General features: G+C 36.9%; 1 protein-coding gene across 3 annotated transcripts; it reads left to right on the top strand.

Annotated features, from left to right (window-relative positions):
* The first annotated feature begins 457 nt into the window (after nucleotides 1-457).
* Nucleotides 458-5,600, top strand: LOC116144424 (E3 ubiquitin-protein ligase DA2L-like). 3 transcript variants are annotated; one of them, XM_031429877.1, is made up of 10 exons: nucleotides 458-531; nucleotides 670-1,155; nucleotides 1,518-1,569; nucleotides 1,672-1,717; nucleotides 1,844-1,925; nucleotides 2,040-2,184; nucleotides 2,274-2,373; nucleotides 3,865-3,931; nucleotides 4,636-4,735; nucleotides 4,862-5,600. In XM_031429877.1, exons 2-10 carry the CDS (start codon nucleotides 964-966, stop codon nucleotides 5,218-5,220), a joined length of 1,143 nt encoding a protein of 380 aa, XP_031285737.1. In that variant the 5' UTR covers nucleotides 458-531; nucleotides 670-963; the 3' UTR covers nucleotides 5,221-5,600. The 3 variants fall into 3 exon arrangements, with proteins under 3 accessions (XP_031285737.1, XP_031285736.1, XP_031285735.1); XM_031429876.1 differs by having other exon boundaries at nucleotides 4,844-5,600; XM_031429875.1 differs by having other exon boundaries at nucleotides 4,636-5,600.
* Nucleotides 5,601-17,057: the final 11,457 nt, after the last annotated feature.

The following is a 17,057-nucleotide window of genomic DNA, read 5'->3' as shown; positions in this document are numbered from 1 at the left end:
CCGTATGACAACAATAACTAAAATACAAACCAATAAATAAATCCCGAAAACTATTTTCTTCAAGTGTTTAAATACAAAATAAATAAAAGAAAATAATAAATATTACGGGACGTCGCCGTACCGTAGCAAGAAATTAAAAAGAAAAAAAAGAAAGAAAAGAGAGTTCTTTGTTTGTTTGTTTGTCTCATATAACAGAGAAAGTTCTGATTGTGTTTCTCTTATTGTTAGCAAATCTCTCGATCTCTCCAGTCTCTTCAACAGAGAGACTCTCTCTCTCTTAATCTCCACCTCTTCACAACAATTCACTTCACGTATTTCAAGGTTTGTTCTTTTTAACCACTCAATTGTTCTTTTCATTTCATCTCGTTTTGTTTTTTCTCTGTTCGTTTTGGTAATTTTTTTTTTCCCATTTTTTTTTTGTTTTGCTGTTTTTTTGAAGTAACTTGTTTTTGTTTGTGGTTTTTGTAGTGTTGTGGAAATGTTATTCGGCGGCAATTGTGAAGTCAATTGGACAGCGAGTATTGCGATTCGGTACTGTGATTTTTGTGCTGTGATGTTAAAATTAGGGTTTCTGAATTTTGTTGTAGTGAATTCGCTTTAGGTGAATTCGCTTTAGGAAGTGTATTCTGTTTGTAATTTGTGTTTTGCTTTCTTTTCTGGCACTTGCAGGGTTTGAAAATGTTTTCCGGCAGCGAATTGTTGCCAATTTTGGCGAATTCATTTTCTGTCTGTTGTAAATAGACATGAGTTAGGGTTTAAGCTGCTATGCAAATGTCTTTTGAACGTGTTACCAGCTCCATTTGAGTCTATTCGATTAAGGCTGTTCTTTGTAGGAATCAAATGTATTAGTGAAGTGAAACAGAATGTTTACTTGTGATTCTTGTTGTTGTTTTTGATTTTTGTATTCTGATAAATTTGAGTACTAAACAAAGAGGCAAAGTAAACAGAAGAGAACTGTATTGGATGGGTAATAAGCTGGGAAGGAGGAGGCAAGTGGTGGATGAGAGGTACACAAGACCGCAGGGGTTATATGTTCACAAAGATGTGGATGTTAAGAAGCTTAAGAAGCTAATTCTTGACTCTAAGCTTGCTCCTTGCTATCCTGGGGATGATGATTGTTGCTGTGATCTCGAAGAGTGCCCTATATGCTTCTTGGTTAGTGCTTTTCTATCTCTGGCTTTCTTCTTTGTATCTTCTACTCTGGTTCCTTTATAAAATTCAGGATGAAAAGATGAACTAGGTCTATGGAAACATGAAATTGGTGACCTGGTTTAATGTTTTTCAAGAACAAAATTGACTTGATGCTGTTTCAATAATTCCCCAATATTTCATTTGTCTTGGGGGCCTAGTGGATTTAAAAGATGAAGAACACATTGTTTTATCTTTTGCTTGTCATCCTTTTTTCTATGACCTATCGGAGGAGATTGTGAAGGCCAAAAGATGTAGATTAGTTTGTTTGTGTTTAGGTTTAGTTGAATCTGTCTATTCAATTGGCTTTTTGTTGCTTGTGTTTGTAGTATTATCCAAGTCTCAACCGATCAAGATGTTGCATGAAAGGCATTTGTACAGGTAGATATTCTGTGATTTGATTTCTCTACCTTGCATCAAGTGTTAATTATAAATACAGTAATTAATGTTTGCATGTAATTTGATTTATCTTTCCTGGATCAGAGTGTTTTTTGCAGATGAAGAATCCCAATTCTAATCGCCCTACTCAGTATCCTTCAGTATTAATGCCATGTGTTCAAATTTAAAATTTAATATAAATATCTTAATTTTATATTGTTTCTATATCCATTATTTGATTCATACTTCCTGTGATTGTATTTCTTAACATTATAAGATGTCCTTTTTGCAAAACCTCAAATTATGCTGTGGAGTATCGAGGTGTGAAAACAAAGGAGGAAAAAGGCATTGAGCAAATTGTGAGATCTGGTCACCCATAGCTTTCATTGTTGTATTATTAAAATTGTAGAATGTTTGGATAGTAATTTTCTGATGGAATGCTAATTTGATTTACATTTTTCCAATTTCTGCAGGAAGAACAACGTGTTATAGAAGCAAAAATTAGGATGCGGCAGCAGGAACTTCACGATGAGGAAGAGAGAATGCAAAAAAGACAAGAATTAAGTTCTTCAAGCACAAGTGTAGCACCAGGAGAGGTTGAATACAGCTCAATGGCCGGTACCATCTCGTTTATTTCTGTTTCTAACTATATATAATTGTTCCTTTCGCTCTTACAATTGTACATTGTATAACTTTTTTCTTTACAGTTTCATCTTCTAGATCTGTGGAACGTGATGAAATTGTATCCTTCCAAGATTCATGTGCTGCTCCTATTATAAGACAGCCTTCACACCCGAGACAAAACAGGTATGTAGTGTTCTTGGCTGTTATCTTGCTATTCATGGTTGAAGTTGCTATATAGTTTTAGTTGTTTTCCTGGTGGTCATTGTTTAATAATAATTAATAAAACTAGTCTATAGGAATGACCAAAATTGCTAAAATGAAACCTATGGTCTCGGAAGTTTTCTGAAATCTGTTACTCTTTTCTTTGCTAAGATATGTGTTGCCGCCTTGTTGCAAATGTTCCATCTATGAGAATATGATATCTTTTGATTTACAAGTGTCACATTTGTGAAGAATCAGACATTTTAGATAGATTTGCTTTTGTTTAACTGAGAGATTGGATTTTTTTGTGGATTTTGAGCTTGCTAGCTGTGTTAGGTAATTGTTACTTTACTTCTCTTGATAGCCCTCCCTTGATGTGGACATATTTATATGTATAAGCTTCAGCAAAATGCTTGTTCTTGAAGAATTTAAAGTTAGTTGACAGAAATCATCTGCCATCATCATATTTATGTCGGTGAGCTTTGGATGACTTGATGATGGTCAAAGTTCATGGAGTTTTGAGATATAATTATATGTAGTGATTTCAATGAATAAACAATCTGACTATACTATTGAATTTTCGTTTGCCTTTTCCTGTTTCAAAAATAAGAAAAAAATGGCACTCTATTGGAATCCAAGATACTTTGGTGTTGAACTAAAGGCTATCTACCTCCTCACTAAGGTTTAGAGCACTGTGTTTGCTGTCAGGGTTAAGGGAAGATGTATTCAAATTTTAATCTTGTTAGTAAAAAGTAAAGGGATTGGGGTTTTTGCTTGTTGAATGAAGCAGATGCAGACTTTATTTTGAATAGTCTTATGAAGTTTATAGATGTTGAATTTTAGAGAGATTAATTCTATTGGTATCAAAGCTAGAATTATTTTAGAGAGATTAATTCTATTGGTATCTTTGCTAGAATTATATCCCAAGTAATTAACCTTCTGAGACTTCAGTTATGAGTGTCTTTTTTTTTTTGGGTCTTTTTTCAATTATCTGGTTATCTAATGCAACAGAAGATTTTGATGTTAATGACTTGTGACGTAACGAGGAAGCCTAGGCCCCTTTTCAGAACTTGAAATGAATTAGATACTGTGACATAAGTATAGAACTATGAACCAAATGATTTGCAACATTTGTATAGAAGTCTGAAGACTTACATGAAGAACGGAACAGCAAACTTTAGGGAAGTTAATGTCACAAGAGGCTGGTCTGCATGCTCTGAAGATTTACAAACTGTCATAATAAAGATTAAATCAATCTAATCATTGACTCTAAATATGTGCAAGAATAACAGGCCGTCTTTATAACCTCATTGAACCTTATTATGTGTGCATAAACCTTTTTAGAGTAATTTCAAACTATATGATGTCATATGTGGAACTTGAAATTTCATCTGGTAGCTCTGGTTATTTGAGGTCCATTTGATGTTTTAAATGGAATCTGAAGCTATGCTGTATTGATTATTTAAATTGCAGAGATGATGAGTTTGACCTGGATTTGGAAGATATAATGGTCATGGAAGCAATCTGGCTTTCCATTCAGGTAAACAGTGCTCTATTTAAAATTAGTTTAATTTTGAGTAGTCCAACTACAGGGAATGGCTTTTTGTAGTTTCTCATTTAGAAAGAGATTTTCTGGACTATATAGTTTGCCTTACTATGAAAGCTGCTAGGTAATATGGCAATCACTTTTCTTGATGTTGGATACTGCAGTCAAGATTAGAAAGTGATTCACTAATTGTTATGAATGGGTTGTGCATAAACCAGACTCAAATGTGTGGATAAACAATTTCTTTGATTACTTTTGGCAGTTGAACTGAAAAATTCCAAGATCAATTAGTGTCTGCTTGATCTCGGCCGGCTAAGCTTCTTTGTGTTTTGGCATTATTTATGACCAAAGTTCAGTTGTTAGGTTATGTTTTCTGAGGTTTCTCCTTTTCGTGCCTTTAATTGCAAAGTTTGAGTGTTATGTATTATTGCCTTCAAATTGGGTGAAATTTTGCAGAATTTTGCTTATTATGAATTTCTGCATTGTTAAATGCAATGTTCATGTTATAGAAACGATTTTTGGTAAAAACTCATATTAAGCCTCGGCACTAAAAAAACAACAGGAAATTGGCCACTTACTATTGTAATTATTGTTTTTTACATGTCTGTGTCTCAAATTAGACTTGAAATTCTGACGGCTGTTTAATTGGTCCTGACTCTTTGAAATTGCATTAAAATAATAAAAATTGACTTATACAGGAGAATGGCAGACAAAGACACCCTGCTTATGATGCTGCTCCATCTGACCAATATGTTACAGAAGATCGCTATGTCTCATCAACTGTGGCTCCAATGGCTGGTACATCATCATCCCCTTCTGGTGGTCTTGCTTGTGCAATAGCTGCCCTTGCTGAGCGTCAGCAAACAAGTGGAGAATCATCTATAAACCATAATGCAAATCTTTCAGGATTCGATATGCTTCCAGGTAGTAGCAGGTTCTACAATAGGGTGGCCCGAGATGCGGAGAACTATCCTCCTGCAGAGAGCTCCATCAACTCATCGCCTGATGGCAGAGTGGAAGCGGCTAGAGATGAAGGCGAATGGGGAGTAGATCGTGGATCAGAAGTGGCCGAAGCAGGTACCAGCTATGCAAGCTCTGATGTCGTAGAAGACGGAGTTGGAATTTCAGGAATGCCCACATCTGATGAGATTGGAGGCAACTTTCAAAATGTCCCAGGACCTGTTGTTCCCGAGAGTTTTGAGGAGCAGATGATGCTGGCCATGGCTGTTTCTCTAGCTGAGGCTGGATCTGTAACAAGTGGACCAGGAGTTTCATGGCAATAGTTGTCAGTGGTGGGTTTTCTCGAACGGATGATGCTGGCAGAGTCTGGAGCTAGGACCAGTGCACATTGCATTGCATTGCTTGCAGCTAGTTCAAAGTTTAAGGTAGTTATGATTCCCTCTCCTCACACTCTATTTCTTCATATATAAATGTTAAAAAAAGGAAAGACGGCAGATTATTTGAATGAATGAAAGGTTGGTTGGTTGGCTATGGTATTCTTTGAGTTAGAATGATTTGTTTGATTTCCATTTGATAAAAAATCCCATGGAAAAGATGCCTGTCAGTTGTGATAAAGGGCATAAATTTGTCATTATAAACTGAAACCATTATGAAACGCAGTCTGTTTCCTACTGTGAATAGCAATTTTGAGTCATCTTATTCCTTTTGCGTCAGCACATTTCAGGATAGTAGTAGTATTTTCTTTTAACTGATGTACCCGAGACTCATCATATATTGAAAGGGAAATATTGCATAGAACTGGGGTGGTGACATAAGGCTTGAATTGCAGATTCACTATTATATAGTTCATTCTTGAAATAATATGCCTATTATATTGTGTTTTAGATTATTAATGGTTCTTGGAAGAATGATGTCGAACTTTTACTTCTATTACCCTGGTTAGACCTTCTGTAGCTACAGATTAGTCCCTGATAATTGCTGGTGTACTGTACTATACTTGAATGGGCAGAATCTATTGAACGAATAGTAGGTGACTGAGTCAATATTGATAGGAGGGAAAAGGTGTCAAACGGCCAAATTTAACCGTTTCATCTGTTAATTGGTCAATGAAATACTGGGCGAGATTCAAGAGTCATTTATTGATTTGACAACTTTATGAAGCGTAGCACACCATAGTATGAATTTTCCTTTGATAGGAGAGTAAACGACGTTTTCCCACCCAAGGTTTGGCTAATCTGCAAGATCTCACCCATGGTGTCATAAATTGTAGATTCTCATATTTAAATTAACATCGTTACTTATCTCTCAATAGGCATGGCAACGGGGCGGGGATCTCATTCACCGTACCCATTCCCACCCTCAAAATCATTTTTCACCCTCGCCCCATCCCCGTTACGGGGATGACAGGAATTTCCCTTTCCCGCCCCAAAGGGGAATGTTGGAGGTCCGTATCCGGCCCGTTAATTTTATATAAACATAAATTAATTTGAGCATTACCAAACACAATAGTTAATTCTCGTCCACATGGCAAACACTTAAATTAATCGTTTAAACATAATTAATTATACATAAAAATGGGTCAGAGTTTGTTCTTGTTCAATTGTTTAGGGTGAGGGAATTAGAAAAATATGGGTTTATATAGGAAGGATAATTGTGTAATTAGGTGAAATATAAGGATATTAGTGAAAAGTAAATATATATATACATTTTTTTAATTTTATATATTATATACGGGGCGGGCTGGGGGAAATGTATCACCCACCCTCGCCCCATCCCCGAGGACGGGGATTAAAACACCCCCCACCCCCGCCCCTATCCCCAAAAAAATCGGGGCTTCGCCGCCCCATATGGGGCGGGGTAGGACGGGTCCCCGAAATCTCGGGGAACATTGCCATGCCTATCTCTCAAGATAACCTCCACATCTCAAATTTCTCGCAAATAACCCTCAAAGGAGATCCTGGTTAAACCAAAAATTCGGCCTGATTTTGACACCATTGGACTTCCCTAACACCACCATCAGCATCCCCTTATCCTCCTCACCAAAACCTCTACTTTTCCATCCGATTGCACCTCGGCGAGGTGTGGGAATTTGGCTAGAAAGGGGTGATAAAATGCGAAAACCTAAGGGAGAGTCGACGACGATTGGCGGGCGATATCTGTTGGTGATGTTGGGGGAAAGCCGACGATGCTATTGGTGGTCTTGGGGGTGATTTTCAATGTCGAGACCTACCAGAATTTGGATGAATTGCTGATTGACACTAAAAGCGACGGCCGACGAGTGGGGGGGGTTCAATCAGGCGGGGAGGTTAGGGGTTTTGATATGAGGGTTGAGGGGATTGTAATGGTGGTGTCGAGAGGGGTCAATTGTGTCGGAAACAGATCAGAATGACCTGAAATCTCTGGTGGGGTGAATTTGAGAAGTGAAGGGTTATCTTGAAAATTTTCGATGGGGTGAATTTGAGAAATGAAGGGTTATTTTAAAATTTTCATCTTTGAAATGACTATTTTACCCTTTTAACTGTTAGATTAAACAATTTTCTGTTAATTTAAGAGCGGGAATTTGCAATTTATGAAACCAGGAGTGGGAACTTGCAGATTTGGCAAACCCTGGTGGGAAAATGTAATTTACTCTTGATAGGATAGGAACACGAGGTACAATTAGATAATAAATAATTACTTAAAAACCATTTTTTTAATGATTAAATTGAAATCTGATCTTGTCATGATTTGTTTAGTGATAAAATCTTCCATTTAATATCTTTTCACTCTTAACAATTAGAAAAAGTCACGTTGATGCTCGAGCTAGGAAATTTTTATTTTTTATTTTCTTATTTTTAGACAATTAAAAAAACTCTTATATAAATTTACTATTCTTTTTCTAAAAGCAATGTATTTTAGAAAAAAAAAAAAAAAAAATTCTAGGGTTAAAGTCCACGAGTCAATGTAACGCTAGAGTGAAGGTATAAAAGTTGTGAACAGATAAATGAAACAAAAGAGGATGAAGATCTTATCTGCTCAACCAATTTAAAAAGGTCAAATTGACAAATTATGAAGGTCTTTTAAGTAGGGTTGTCGTAAAATAAGGCACAGTCCACAATTATGAATAGAATATGTCCCATGTATTAAGATAGGGATAAAAATGGAGGGGCATATCAGTTGGTTGATAACGTTCTGGTTATATGAATCCTTTGAACATGATAATTAAGCAAAATTAGGAGACGCCATGGTTATTGTTAATTTAACCTCAGGGAATTTCTTGGAGGTTTTTTTTTTTTTTTTTTTTAAATTATAAAATAAGAAGATAATGTAAATGTTGAATGTGGGAGGCATTAATATCCATGGAGAGGCAGACAGAGTAGCATCAAGATCTTTGTATTTATGAATAACCCAATGATGTCCATTGGATGTTGGTCCCAAATAGGATAGAGGATATAGCAATATCAGAAACATTTAAAAGTATCACATGCTTTGTCTGATAATAATGTTAAGCAAAATCTTTTGGCTTCACATGCTTTGTCAATTCTCATCCTCATCAATTCCACTCCACTTTTATTACCTATGCCTTCCTTACCCTTTTTCTTTTTTTAATTTTTATTGTACTCACAGTTTATCAGAAATTAATAAGTGTGCTGCTTTCATCATGTGATCAACTATTACTCTTCAATAATCAATTTCTTGTTGAAAGTGATTAAAGTCATAAGATTAGAGAAGGTAATAAGATTTTGTGTTCCATGTCATATTGTAATTGGTTAATGGAAAGTCGAGATTAAAAATTAATTAAATAATTCATAAGCATGCGATGTATTGGCAGTATTGGAAACATTAAAAAGTAATCATGTTACCGAATAATACAAAACATCTTTTCTATAATATGAAGAATTTGGTTGACTTATACAAGAAATATATGACTCACTTGGAATCTTTCTACATCTTTTAGTGAAATTAATTTACTCAAATTGTCAACACGAATTAATTTTTAAAGCATAGTAGTTACACATTGCAGCACATGAGCTGGGTCTTAAGAAAACATATAGTAGATAAAATTACATTATTTTTCTCTAAAATTGGATCTACTTACAAATAAGTCTTTATATTTAGAAATAAGCAAAGCCCTCATAAATTTTATGAAACTTAAGAGGTGGATGTAATTATCTCATTCAAATATAAAACTATTATTGAATCGTGGAACATATGTAGAATGAGTTACATGGAGATGTGATATATTTTATCCCTATTGAAACACGGATGAGAAGAACGCTTCAAACACCAGGTTTTAGCCTTTTAGGATTACTAAATTTTGGGTTTTATGTTAGGTGCCGGCACCTAAGAGCTCGAGGCCTTAGAAGCCTTACGGGCAAGACGACCCGTTGTGCAAAGCAAATAAAGAAATAAGGAAGGGATGAGTAATCTCGTTCGAGAGAGATTGAATCTCCAAGGAGTTTTCTTATAATATTGCTAAACTAGAAAAATTACATGAAAACAAACTATACGACTCAACCAATTTATAAAGACTTCCTAACAATACTTCTGTAACTAATCATATTTTCTAAGATATGGTAACTACCCATAACCAGCTAATAACTAAAAAACAGTAAAAGACTCATAAAGCTTGATCTTGAAACTTGTTAGTGGAGAAACAAGCTCTTATTTATTCTCCAAGGATGAAGACGTGGTTGGTAGTGCATGTTAGATGAAGACGTGGCTATTTGCTTGGGACTTGCATGGGAAATGGAATGTGGGGTGGCTTGTGAGACTTTTGCACGTATCATTCCCCCTCTCTTAGACTGCCCTTGGTCTCAAGGGCAAATTGCGGGTACCGAACAGTAAGTTCATTGAAGTTTTCCTAGGTGGCTTCAGATGGAGAATGATCCTACCAGTGAATGAGAACCTCCTTGCCATTTGGGCTTGATCGAGCATCTAAAATAGCTTGAGGACCTGCCAACCCCTCAAGAGAATCATGAAATTGTGGAGGACTTGTTTGAACAATTGTGGATGGACCAACTTGGTGCTTCAACAGAGAAACATGGAAAATTGGATGCACTTTTGAATATGTAGGTAAAGAGAGCTTGTAAGCCACGGGTCATATTTTCTAAATAATTTGGTAAGGTCCATAAAATCTCGGTGCCAATTTGTGGTTGCTACGTTTCAACATTCTTGCTTGGCGATAAGGTTGGAGCTTGAGATAAACCCAGTCTCCCACTGAGTAGCTCACCCCTCTATGCTTGCGATCATAAATATGTTTCATTTTGTTTTGAGCCATTTGGAGCCTTTGGCGTACCACTTTGAGGACCTCATCGCGATCTTTAAGGGCCTTGTCAACAGCTTCGACTTTGGTCATTCCTGGTACTTAAGAAATGAGTGTGAGCAAGGCTCGCCCATATACAATCTCAAACGGAGTGAGTCCAGTTGCAATATGGAACGAAGTGTTATAAATATACTCAACCCATGGTAACCAATTAATCCATTCCTTTGGTTGATCCAATGTGAGACAACGTAAATACGTCTCCAATGTTAAGTTGATAACCTCCGTTTGGCCATCGGTTTGCGGGTGATATGCGAAACTAAAATTGAAGTCTGTACCTTGTAAACGAAAGAGGTTAGTCTAAAAGGTGCTAGTGAACGTTGGGTCTCGATCACAAATAATGCTTTCCGGCATGCCATGGAGCTTGAAAATATTTTCAAAGAAGGTTTGTGTCACACTTGCCACACTTTAAGGATGGGCCATGGCTATAAAGTGAGCAAATTTAGATAGTCGGTCCAACACTACATAAATGATTGATTTCCTTTTTGAATTCAGAAGCCCTTCCACAAAATCCATAAAGATATGCAACCAAATTTGAGTTGGGATTGGAAGAGGTTGGAGTAGCCCTGCTGGCATCAATGTTTGGGATTTGTTATGTTGGCATACCTCATATGCCCGAATGAAGTAACGCACAGTAGTGCACATGCCATGCTAGTAAAAAACTGACCGGATTCATTGGAGATTCTTGTGGAATCCTTCATAGGTGGTGGAATGGAACTCGGACACAATCATTGGAATGAGATCAGATGTGGGAAGTAGGTAGATACGTTCCTTCCAAAAGATAACTCCTGTTTTGTATTGCCATAGTTCTACGGCTTCACCAGATTGGATCAGTTTGGCCAATTCTTGAAGCTTAGGATGGGACATCACTTCATCTTTGATAGGGTCAAGCCACCTAGGCACCGGTTGAGAAATAGCATGGAGGTCACCATGTTCTTGTTGAGAGAGGGCATCTGCAACCATATTGTCAACACTCTTTTTGTATTCAATAATAAAATCATACCCGAACAACTTGTAGAACCAATGCTGTTGAACTTCTGTGGTGATCTTTTGTTCCCATAAATATTTCAGACTTTTTTGATCAATTCAAATGATGAATGGACGCCCGAGGAGATATGGCCGCCACTTGTTTACTACTAAGAAGATGGCTAACATCTTCTTGTCATATGTAGAGAGAACTAGATTTCTTCCTTGTAGAGCTTGGCTGAAGAAGGCAATTGGCCTTTGTCCTTGCATTAGGATTGCCTTTATTCCAGTATCGCTAGCATCACATTCTAGCAGGAATGGTTGAAAGAAATTCGGTAAAGCGAGTACTGGCGACTGAGTCATGGCAAAATTGAGTGTTGAGAAAGCGTCGTCTGCTTTAGTTGTCCAGTTGAAGTTATCCTTTTTTAGAAGGTCAATTAGGGCCCGAGCAATATTGCCGTAATTTTTAATGAATTTTCGATAGTACCTAGTTAATCCCAAAAATCCCCGTAGAGATTTGAGATTGGTGGGCTTCAGCCACCGATTCATGAACTGAATCTTTTCTTGGTCGACCTAAACTCCTTCCTTGCTTATAACATGCCCCAGATATGTTACTTGTTGTTGGCCGAATGAACACTTCTCCTTCTTTACAAATAGTTGATGAGCCCGCAAGGTTGCAAGGATGACATCCAAGTGTTGGAGATGGTCTTCCATTGTGTGGCTGTAGATTAAAATATCATTGAAGAATACCAAAACAAATTTTTACAAATAAGATTGGAATACCTCATTCATTAATAACTGGAAAGTGGAGGAAGCATTGCTAAGTCCGAATGGCATCACGAGGAATTTATAATGTCTTTGGCGCGTCCTAAAGGCAATCTTTGGAATATCTTTTGTTCGTACCCGTATTTAGTGATACCTGGATCGAAGATCTAACTTGGAGAAGAAATTTGATCCATTGAGTTCGTCAAGTAACTCCTCGACAGTTGGTATTGGAAACTTGTCCTTGATTGTAATTTTGTTTAGGGCCATATAGTCTACACATAGGCACCAAGAACCATCATGCTTTCTAACTAACAAAACAGGAGAAGAGTAAGGACTGTTGCTTGGGTGGACAATTCCAGAATTTAGCATTTCTTTGACCAACTGCTCGATCTCGCCCTTTTGGAAATGTGGATATCTCTATGGCCATACGCTTATAGAGATGCTCCTAGGTATGGAGGAATGTTGTGGTCGTGACACATGGTGGGAGGTAACCTGATTGGTTTGACAAAGATGTCCTTGTAGTTCTCCAATAGTGAGAAAATGCATTGGTCCTCTTTTTGATTGTCATTTGTTGGCTCCCGCCCATTCAAGGCATGTAGGTGGACAATTAAACTATTGTTGTGACGCCTAGCTTCTTTTTGAAATTTTGTTTCAATCACAATTTTGTTAGCAGATTTTGAGAGACCTTTCAAACATACATGTTGCCTTTCAAAAGAGAATTGCATTTGTAGCTTAGAAAAATCCCACAAAATTGGGCCAAGGGTACTTAACCATTGTGCGCCTAGGACTACGTCGTACCCTTCAAGCGACAACAAGTAAAAGTCCACCATGATTAAAAAACCTTGTAGGTGAAGCCACACACCCTTGCATTTACCAACACTTGAAATTCGTTCCCCATTGGCAACTTGAACTTCTAAGCTCCCATAAGGATCATGTATTAACCCCATTCCTCTTGCCAACTCTTCTTTAAGAAAATTGTGTGTGCTACCAAAATCTAAAAGGACAGACACAGTGTGATGATTAATAGTACCAGTTGCCCACATGGTTTGTGGAGTATGGGTCCCAACTATTGCATGTAAAGAGATAGCAAGAGATTCCTCTATTTGGTGGACGTCAATATGATGTTCAACAAAGTCACATGGGACATCATCAGTCTCTTCCTCAAGCCAACATGCTTCCATTATAAATAGCTTCTTGCAATCATGTCGTGGTCCGAATTTGTCATTGTAGTGGAAGCATAACCTTTTCTTTCTACGCTCTTCAATTTCAACAGGTGAGAATTGTCGGATGGATGAAGTGACTGGTCGGCTCACGGTTCCATTGTTGACAGGAAAGGTTCGAGAAGCTCCTTGAGTTGGTTTTTTTTTGGTCCCAACAGAGACCTTAGCTTTGTAAAGCCTAACGAGGCCTATCGTAGTGCTTAAGGTTAAAGGTCGCGATGCCTGCACCTCCACACGGATAAATTCTTTGAGTCCACTAGCGAAGCAACCCACTTGCTGTGATGGAGATAACGAACCTGCACGGGTTAGTAATTTCTCAAACTGGGTTTGATACTCACGTACACTTCCATATTGACGAAGTTTAGACAGGTTGTCGAAGAAGTCTTGGAACTGCGTAGGTCCAAAACGGGTTTGTAACCCATTCTTGAGTTGGGACCGGGTCTCAACCTTGCCATCTGCCTTGGCGAGTTGGTACCACATTTGGGCCTCTCTATCCAAGTGATAAGCTGCTAATGCCATTTGCTCATCTGGAGCAATTCGTTGAAATTCAAAAAACTGTTCAGCTCTACATATCTAGCTAGTAGGGTCATCTGCTCTAAAGTATTTGGGAAACTCCAGCTTGGTTAACTTAGGTACCACCAATCGAGTGCCTTGAGTGGTGCGCGAAGTGTTGGTGTAACCATGAGAGGTCTCTCCTTTGTCGATTTTAGAGTGAATACTCAACTGATCAAGGTGGTTGTTCATGGCGGTGAAAAGCTCGTGCATCTCCAGGCAGTTACGCTCTTGGGTATGAGAAATGTCATCTATTTTCAGCTTCCAGTTGCTTGGTGCGCTCCTCCGACAAACTTGACTCTGATACCAAAATGTTAGGTGTTGGTACCTGAGAGCTTGAGGCCTTAGAAGCCTTATGAGCAAGACAACCCGTTGTGCTAAGAAAATAAAGAAATAAGGAAGGGATGAGTAATCTTGTTCGATAGAGATTGGATCTTCAAGGAGTTTTCTTATAATATTGTTTAACTAGAAAAATAACATGAAAACAAACTATACGACTCAACCAATTTATAAGGACTTCCTAACAATACTTCTGTAATTGATCCTATTTTCTAAGATATGGTAACTACCCATAACCAACTAATAACTAAAAAGCAGTAAAAGACTCCTAAAGCTTGATCTTGAAACTTGTTAATGGAGAAACAAACTCCTATTTATTCTCCAACAATGAAGACGTGGCTATTTGCTTGGGACTTGCATGGGAAGTGGAATGTGGGGTGGCTTGTGAGACTTCTACACGTATCATTTTCTTAGTGACGATGTGAAAAGAGAGGTTTAAATATTGGGTTTTGGGTTTTCTTAGTAACAATGTGAGAATAGTGGTTTAAACTCAAAATCCTTTATGTAAATTCAATAAATTTTTTTGTCAATTTTATAAACCATAATCATAATGTCTCACCAAACCTTGCAACAACCAAATGGGATACATGTTTTGACCATAAATTCTTTGCTTACTCGTTGTCGATTTCGTACACTTCAAAGAGCTTTTCTTTTCTTCATAATTTATAGTAAGGCCGAAGGACATCCACCCAAAGTTTACCCTAAAGACAATTTCGTACCCAAAAAGTTTGAAATGACAACTATCCACTTTCCATTAATATTTGTCCGTTAAGTTTAACTGAAGAATGATAGGATAGTAAATTTAAAAACAATCAAAGGGTAATTATGTCATTTTATCCCTATATAAAAACAAAAAAAACCCTCCTTCCATTTTCTTCTCATCACCACTACAGGTGCCACCGCCAACCGTTCACTGCTGGTTCTTGTCAGATTCTTCACCGGAATCAACGGGAAAAGTCACCGTAACCCAGATTACACACTTACATAGCCTTACCGACTGTTTTTTGGCCAGATTTTCACCTCTTCGCAACCAACCACATGACTGTCATTTCATGCCCACCGGCTGATTCTGGCATCGTAACGATCCTCGCCACCACCATCTGATTCCTTGAACCTCCCATACCAAAACCTTTATACCACCCATCCCGTCGGCCTCACAAACCGACGACAATCACGTGTTTTGTGCTTCATGCGATCGACCTTCTTAGGCCGAATTCTGATCGATCTCGACCTTTAAAATCCAACATATCGCCACCCTGAGCTTTACAGGCCTCCCTTTTACAAAATCCCCAAACATCCTTGGCCAAGATTGTTCTCCAATCATCATCGATACGACCTAGGGTTTTTGAGCGATAATTGTGATTGGGATTTTGATTGGAGTAATTGTGGAGTTGTTTGGACATAATTGATTGTTGTTTTGGAGTTTGAGTTTGTTGTTGACTGATTGTAAAATTTCCCCGGCCATTTCCCTATCGCTAGCGACAAAAATTTTTATGGTTTTGAAAATGCCTGCTACTTGTTTACTTTTTTGCCCCAACCAACTCCCTGCACGCACGTCCCACACGTTAGCTCGTCGGAGTGCGATTCTGGTCAAATAAGATTTGAGATTTGGATTCAAAGACGAGAGAGTATTTTTGTGTTTACAGTTATTGCACAATATCAGGTAACATATTTTACTAACAGATTTTAATGGTATGTGGAAACCATTGTTTTGAAACTTTTTGGATATGAAATTGTCTTTAGGGCAAACTTTGGGTGGGAAGATGCCGTTGGGCCTTATAGTAACTCTTATCATTGAAGAACCTAAATTAGGTATAACATTATTAGGGGTTTGTATTTCCTTGTTGCATAATGTTTTTTTATCATTGGATTATGGTTTGAAAGTTGATACTTAAACCTTTTAATCATATTCCAATAATTAATATTGATCTCATCAAGTTATTGAATCAACTATTTAATATTTAATATAGTTACATCTTTTTACGATCATCAAATCCTAATATATTAATACAAATAAATAGTTATTGTTTAAATAAAATAAATAAGTAAAAGAAGAAGAAATGGCAAAAAATATATTAATGAATGAGTGGAGATGATTTAATTAATGAATACATATAATCCTTAGAAGAACAATAATCAAAAGGTAGGGGCATTCAAGTCAAACAAAAGTATAAAAGTTTTAATGATCTTTTGCATTTGTTGCCCTACTCAATTAATTAACAATAACTTTTCAATATTATTGAGCATTCCCAGAATTTGGAGTAAAATTGAAGCGAATCTATTGATTTTAAACTTTTACTATGTAGAGCTGTAAAATAAATAAATAAATAACAGCATATATACTATCACTTGAGATATTAATTGGTTTGAGTAATTTATAAGATTTATGCACCAAATTTAATGTAAGATGGTTGTATCTCTATCAAATCTTAAGAAGAAAGAACATAGATCATACTAGGAGGGGTAATTTTTAACAAAATCAACCAATAATACACGAATTCGTACAACTCAATTGTATCTTGGTTGATAAGTTCCAATACCTACAAACATGTTAAGTTACACAAATAGTTAATAAGGTTACACAACCCATTTTTGATATGATTATTAATCGATTATGACACGATTAATCATTTATGACATAAGTACGACATGATTAATAAATTGGTTAAACAAATTAAACACGAGATAAACAAGTTAAAAAATAGGTTAAGTTGTGTTGCAATACAAGTACGAGCCATTTATTAAACAGTTTATCTCATGTTTATGAGTTAAACATGTCATAAATAGGTTAAGTTGTGTTGCAATACAAGTACAAGCTGTTTATTAAACAGTTTATGTGCTATATATTCTTGTCATATTCATGAATAATCACATTCTACTCCTCTATGTGACAATACTCAAACTCGACACATCAATCAATTTTACCAATGTTTTAATAACCAACCCGAGAAGAAACCTAACAAAGTTGTCGGGTCCTGGGTTGATTGATTTAACCAGTTTGATCAGCCAGTCAAAC

Source organism: Pistacia vera, unplaced genomic scaffold (assembly GCF_008641045.1).
Source record: "Pistacia vera cultivar Batoury unplaced genomic scaffold, PisVer_v2 Contig445, whole genome shotgun sequence".
In the NCBI taxonomy this organism is placed as follows: Eukaryota; Viridiplantae; Streptophyta; class Magnoliopsida; order Sapindales; family Anacardiaceae; genus Pistacia; species Pistacia vera.
This window is presented reverse-complemented; position numbering and strand designations above follow the sequence as displayed.

Excerpts from the sequence above, each read along its gene's own strand:
- LOC116144424 (XM_031429875.1), top strand. The coding sequence starts at position 964 with ATGGGTAATAAGCTGGGAAGGAGGAGGCAAGTGGTGGATGAGAGGTAC. Across the intron at positions 1,718-1,843 it reads AATTCTAATCGCCCTACTCA|ATGTCCTTTTTGCAAAACCT; the intron begins GTATCCTTCAGT and ends TAACATTATAAG. Across the intron at positions 3,932-4,635 it reads CAATCTGGCTTTCCATTCAG|GAGAATGGCAGACAAAGACA; the intron begins GTAAACAGTGCT and ends TGACTTATACAG.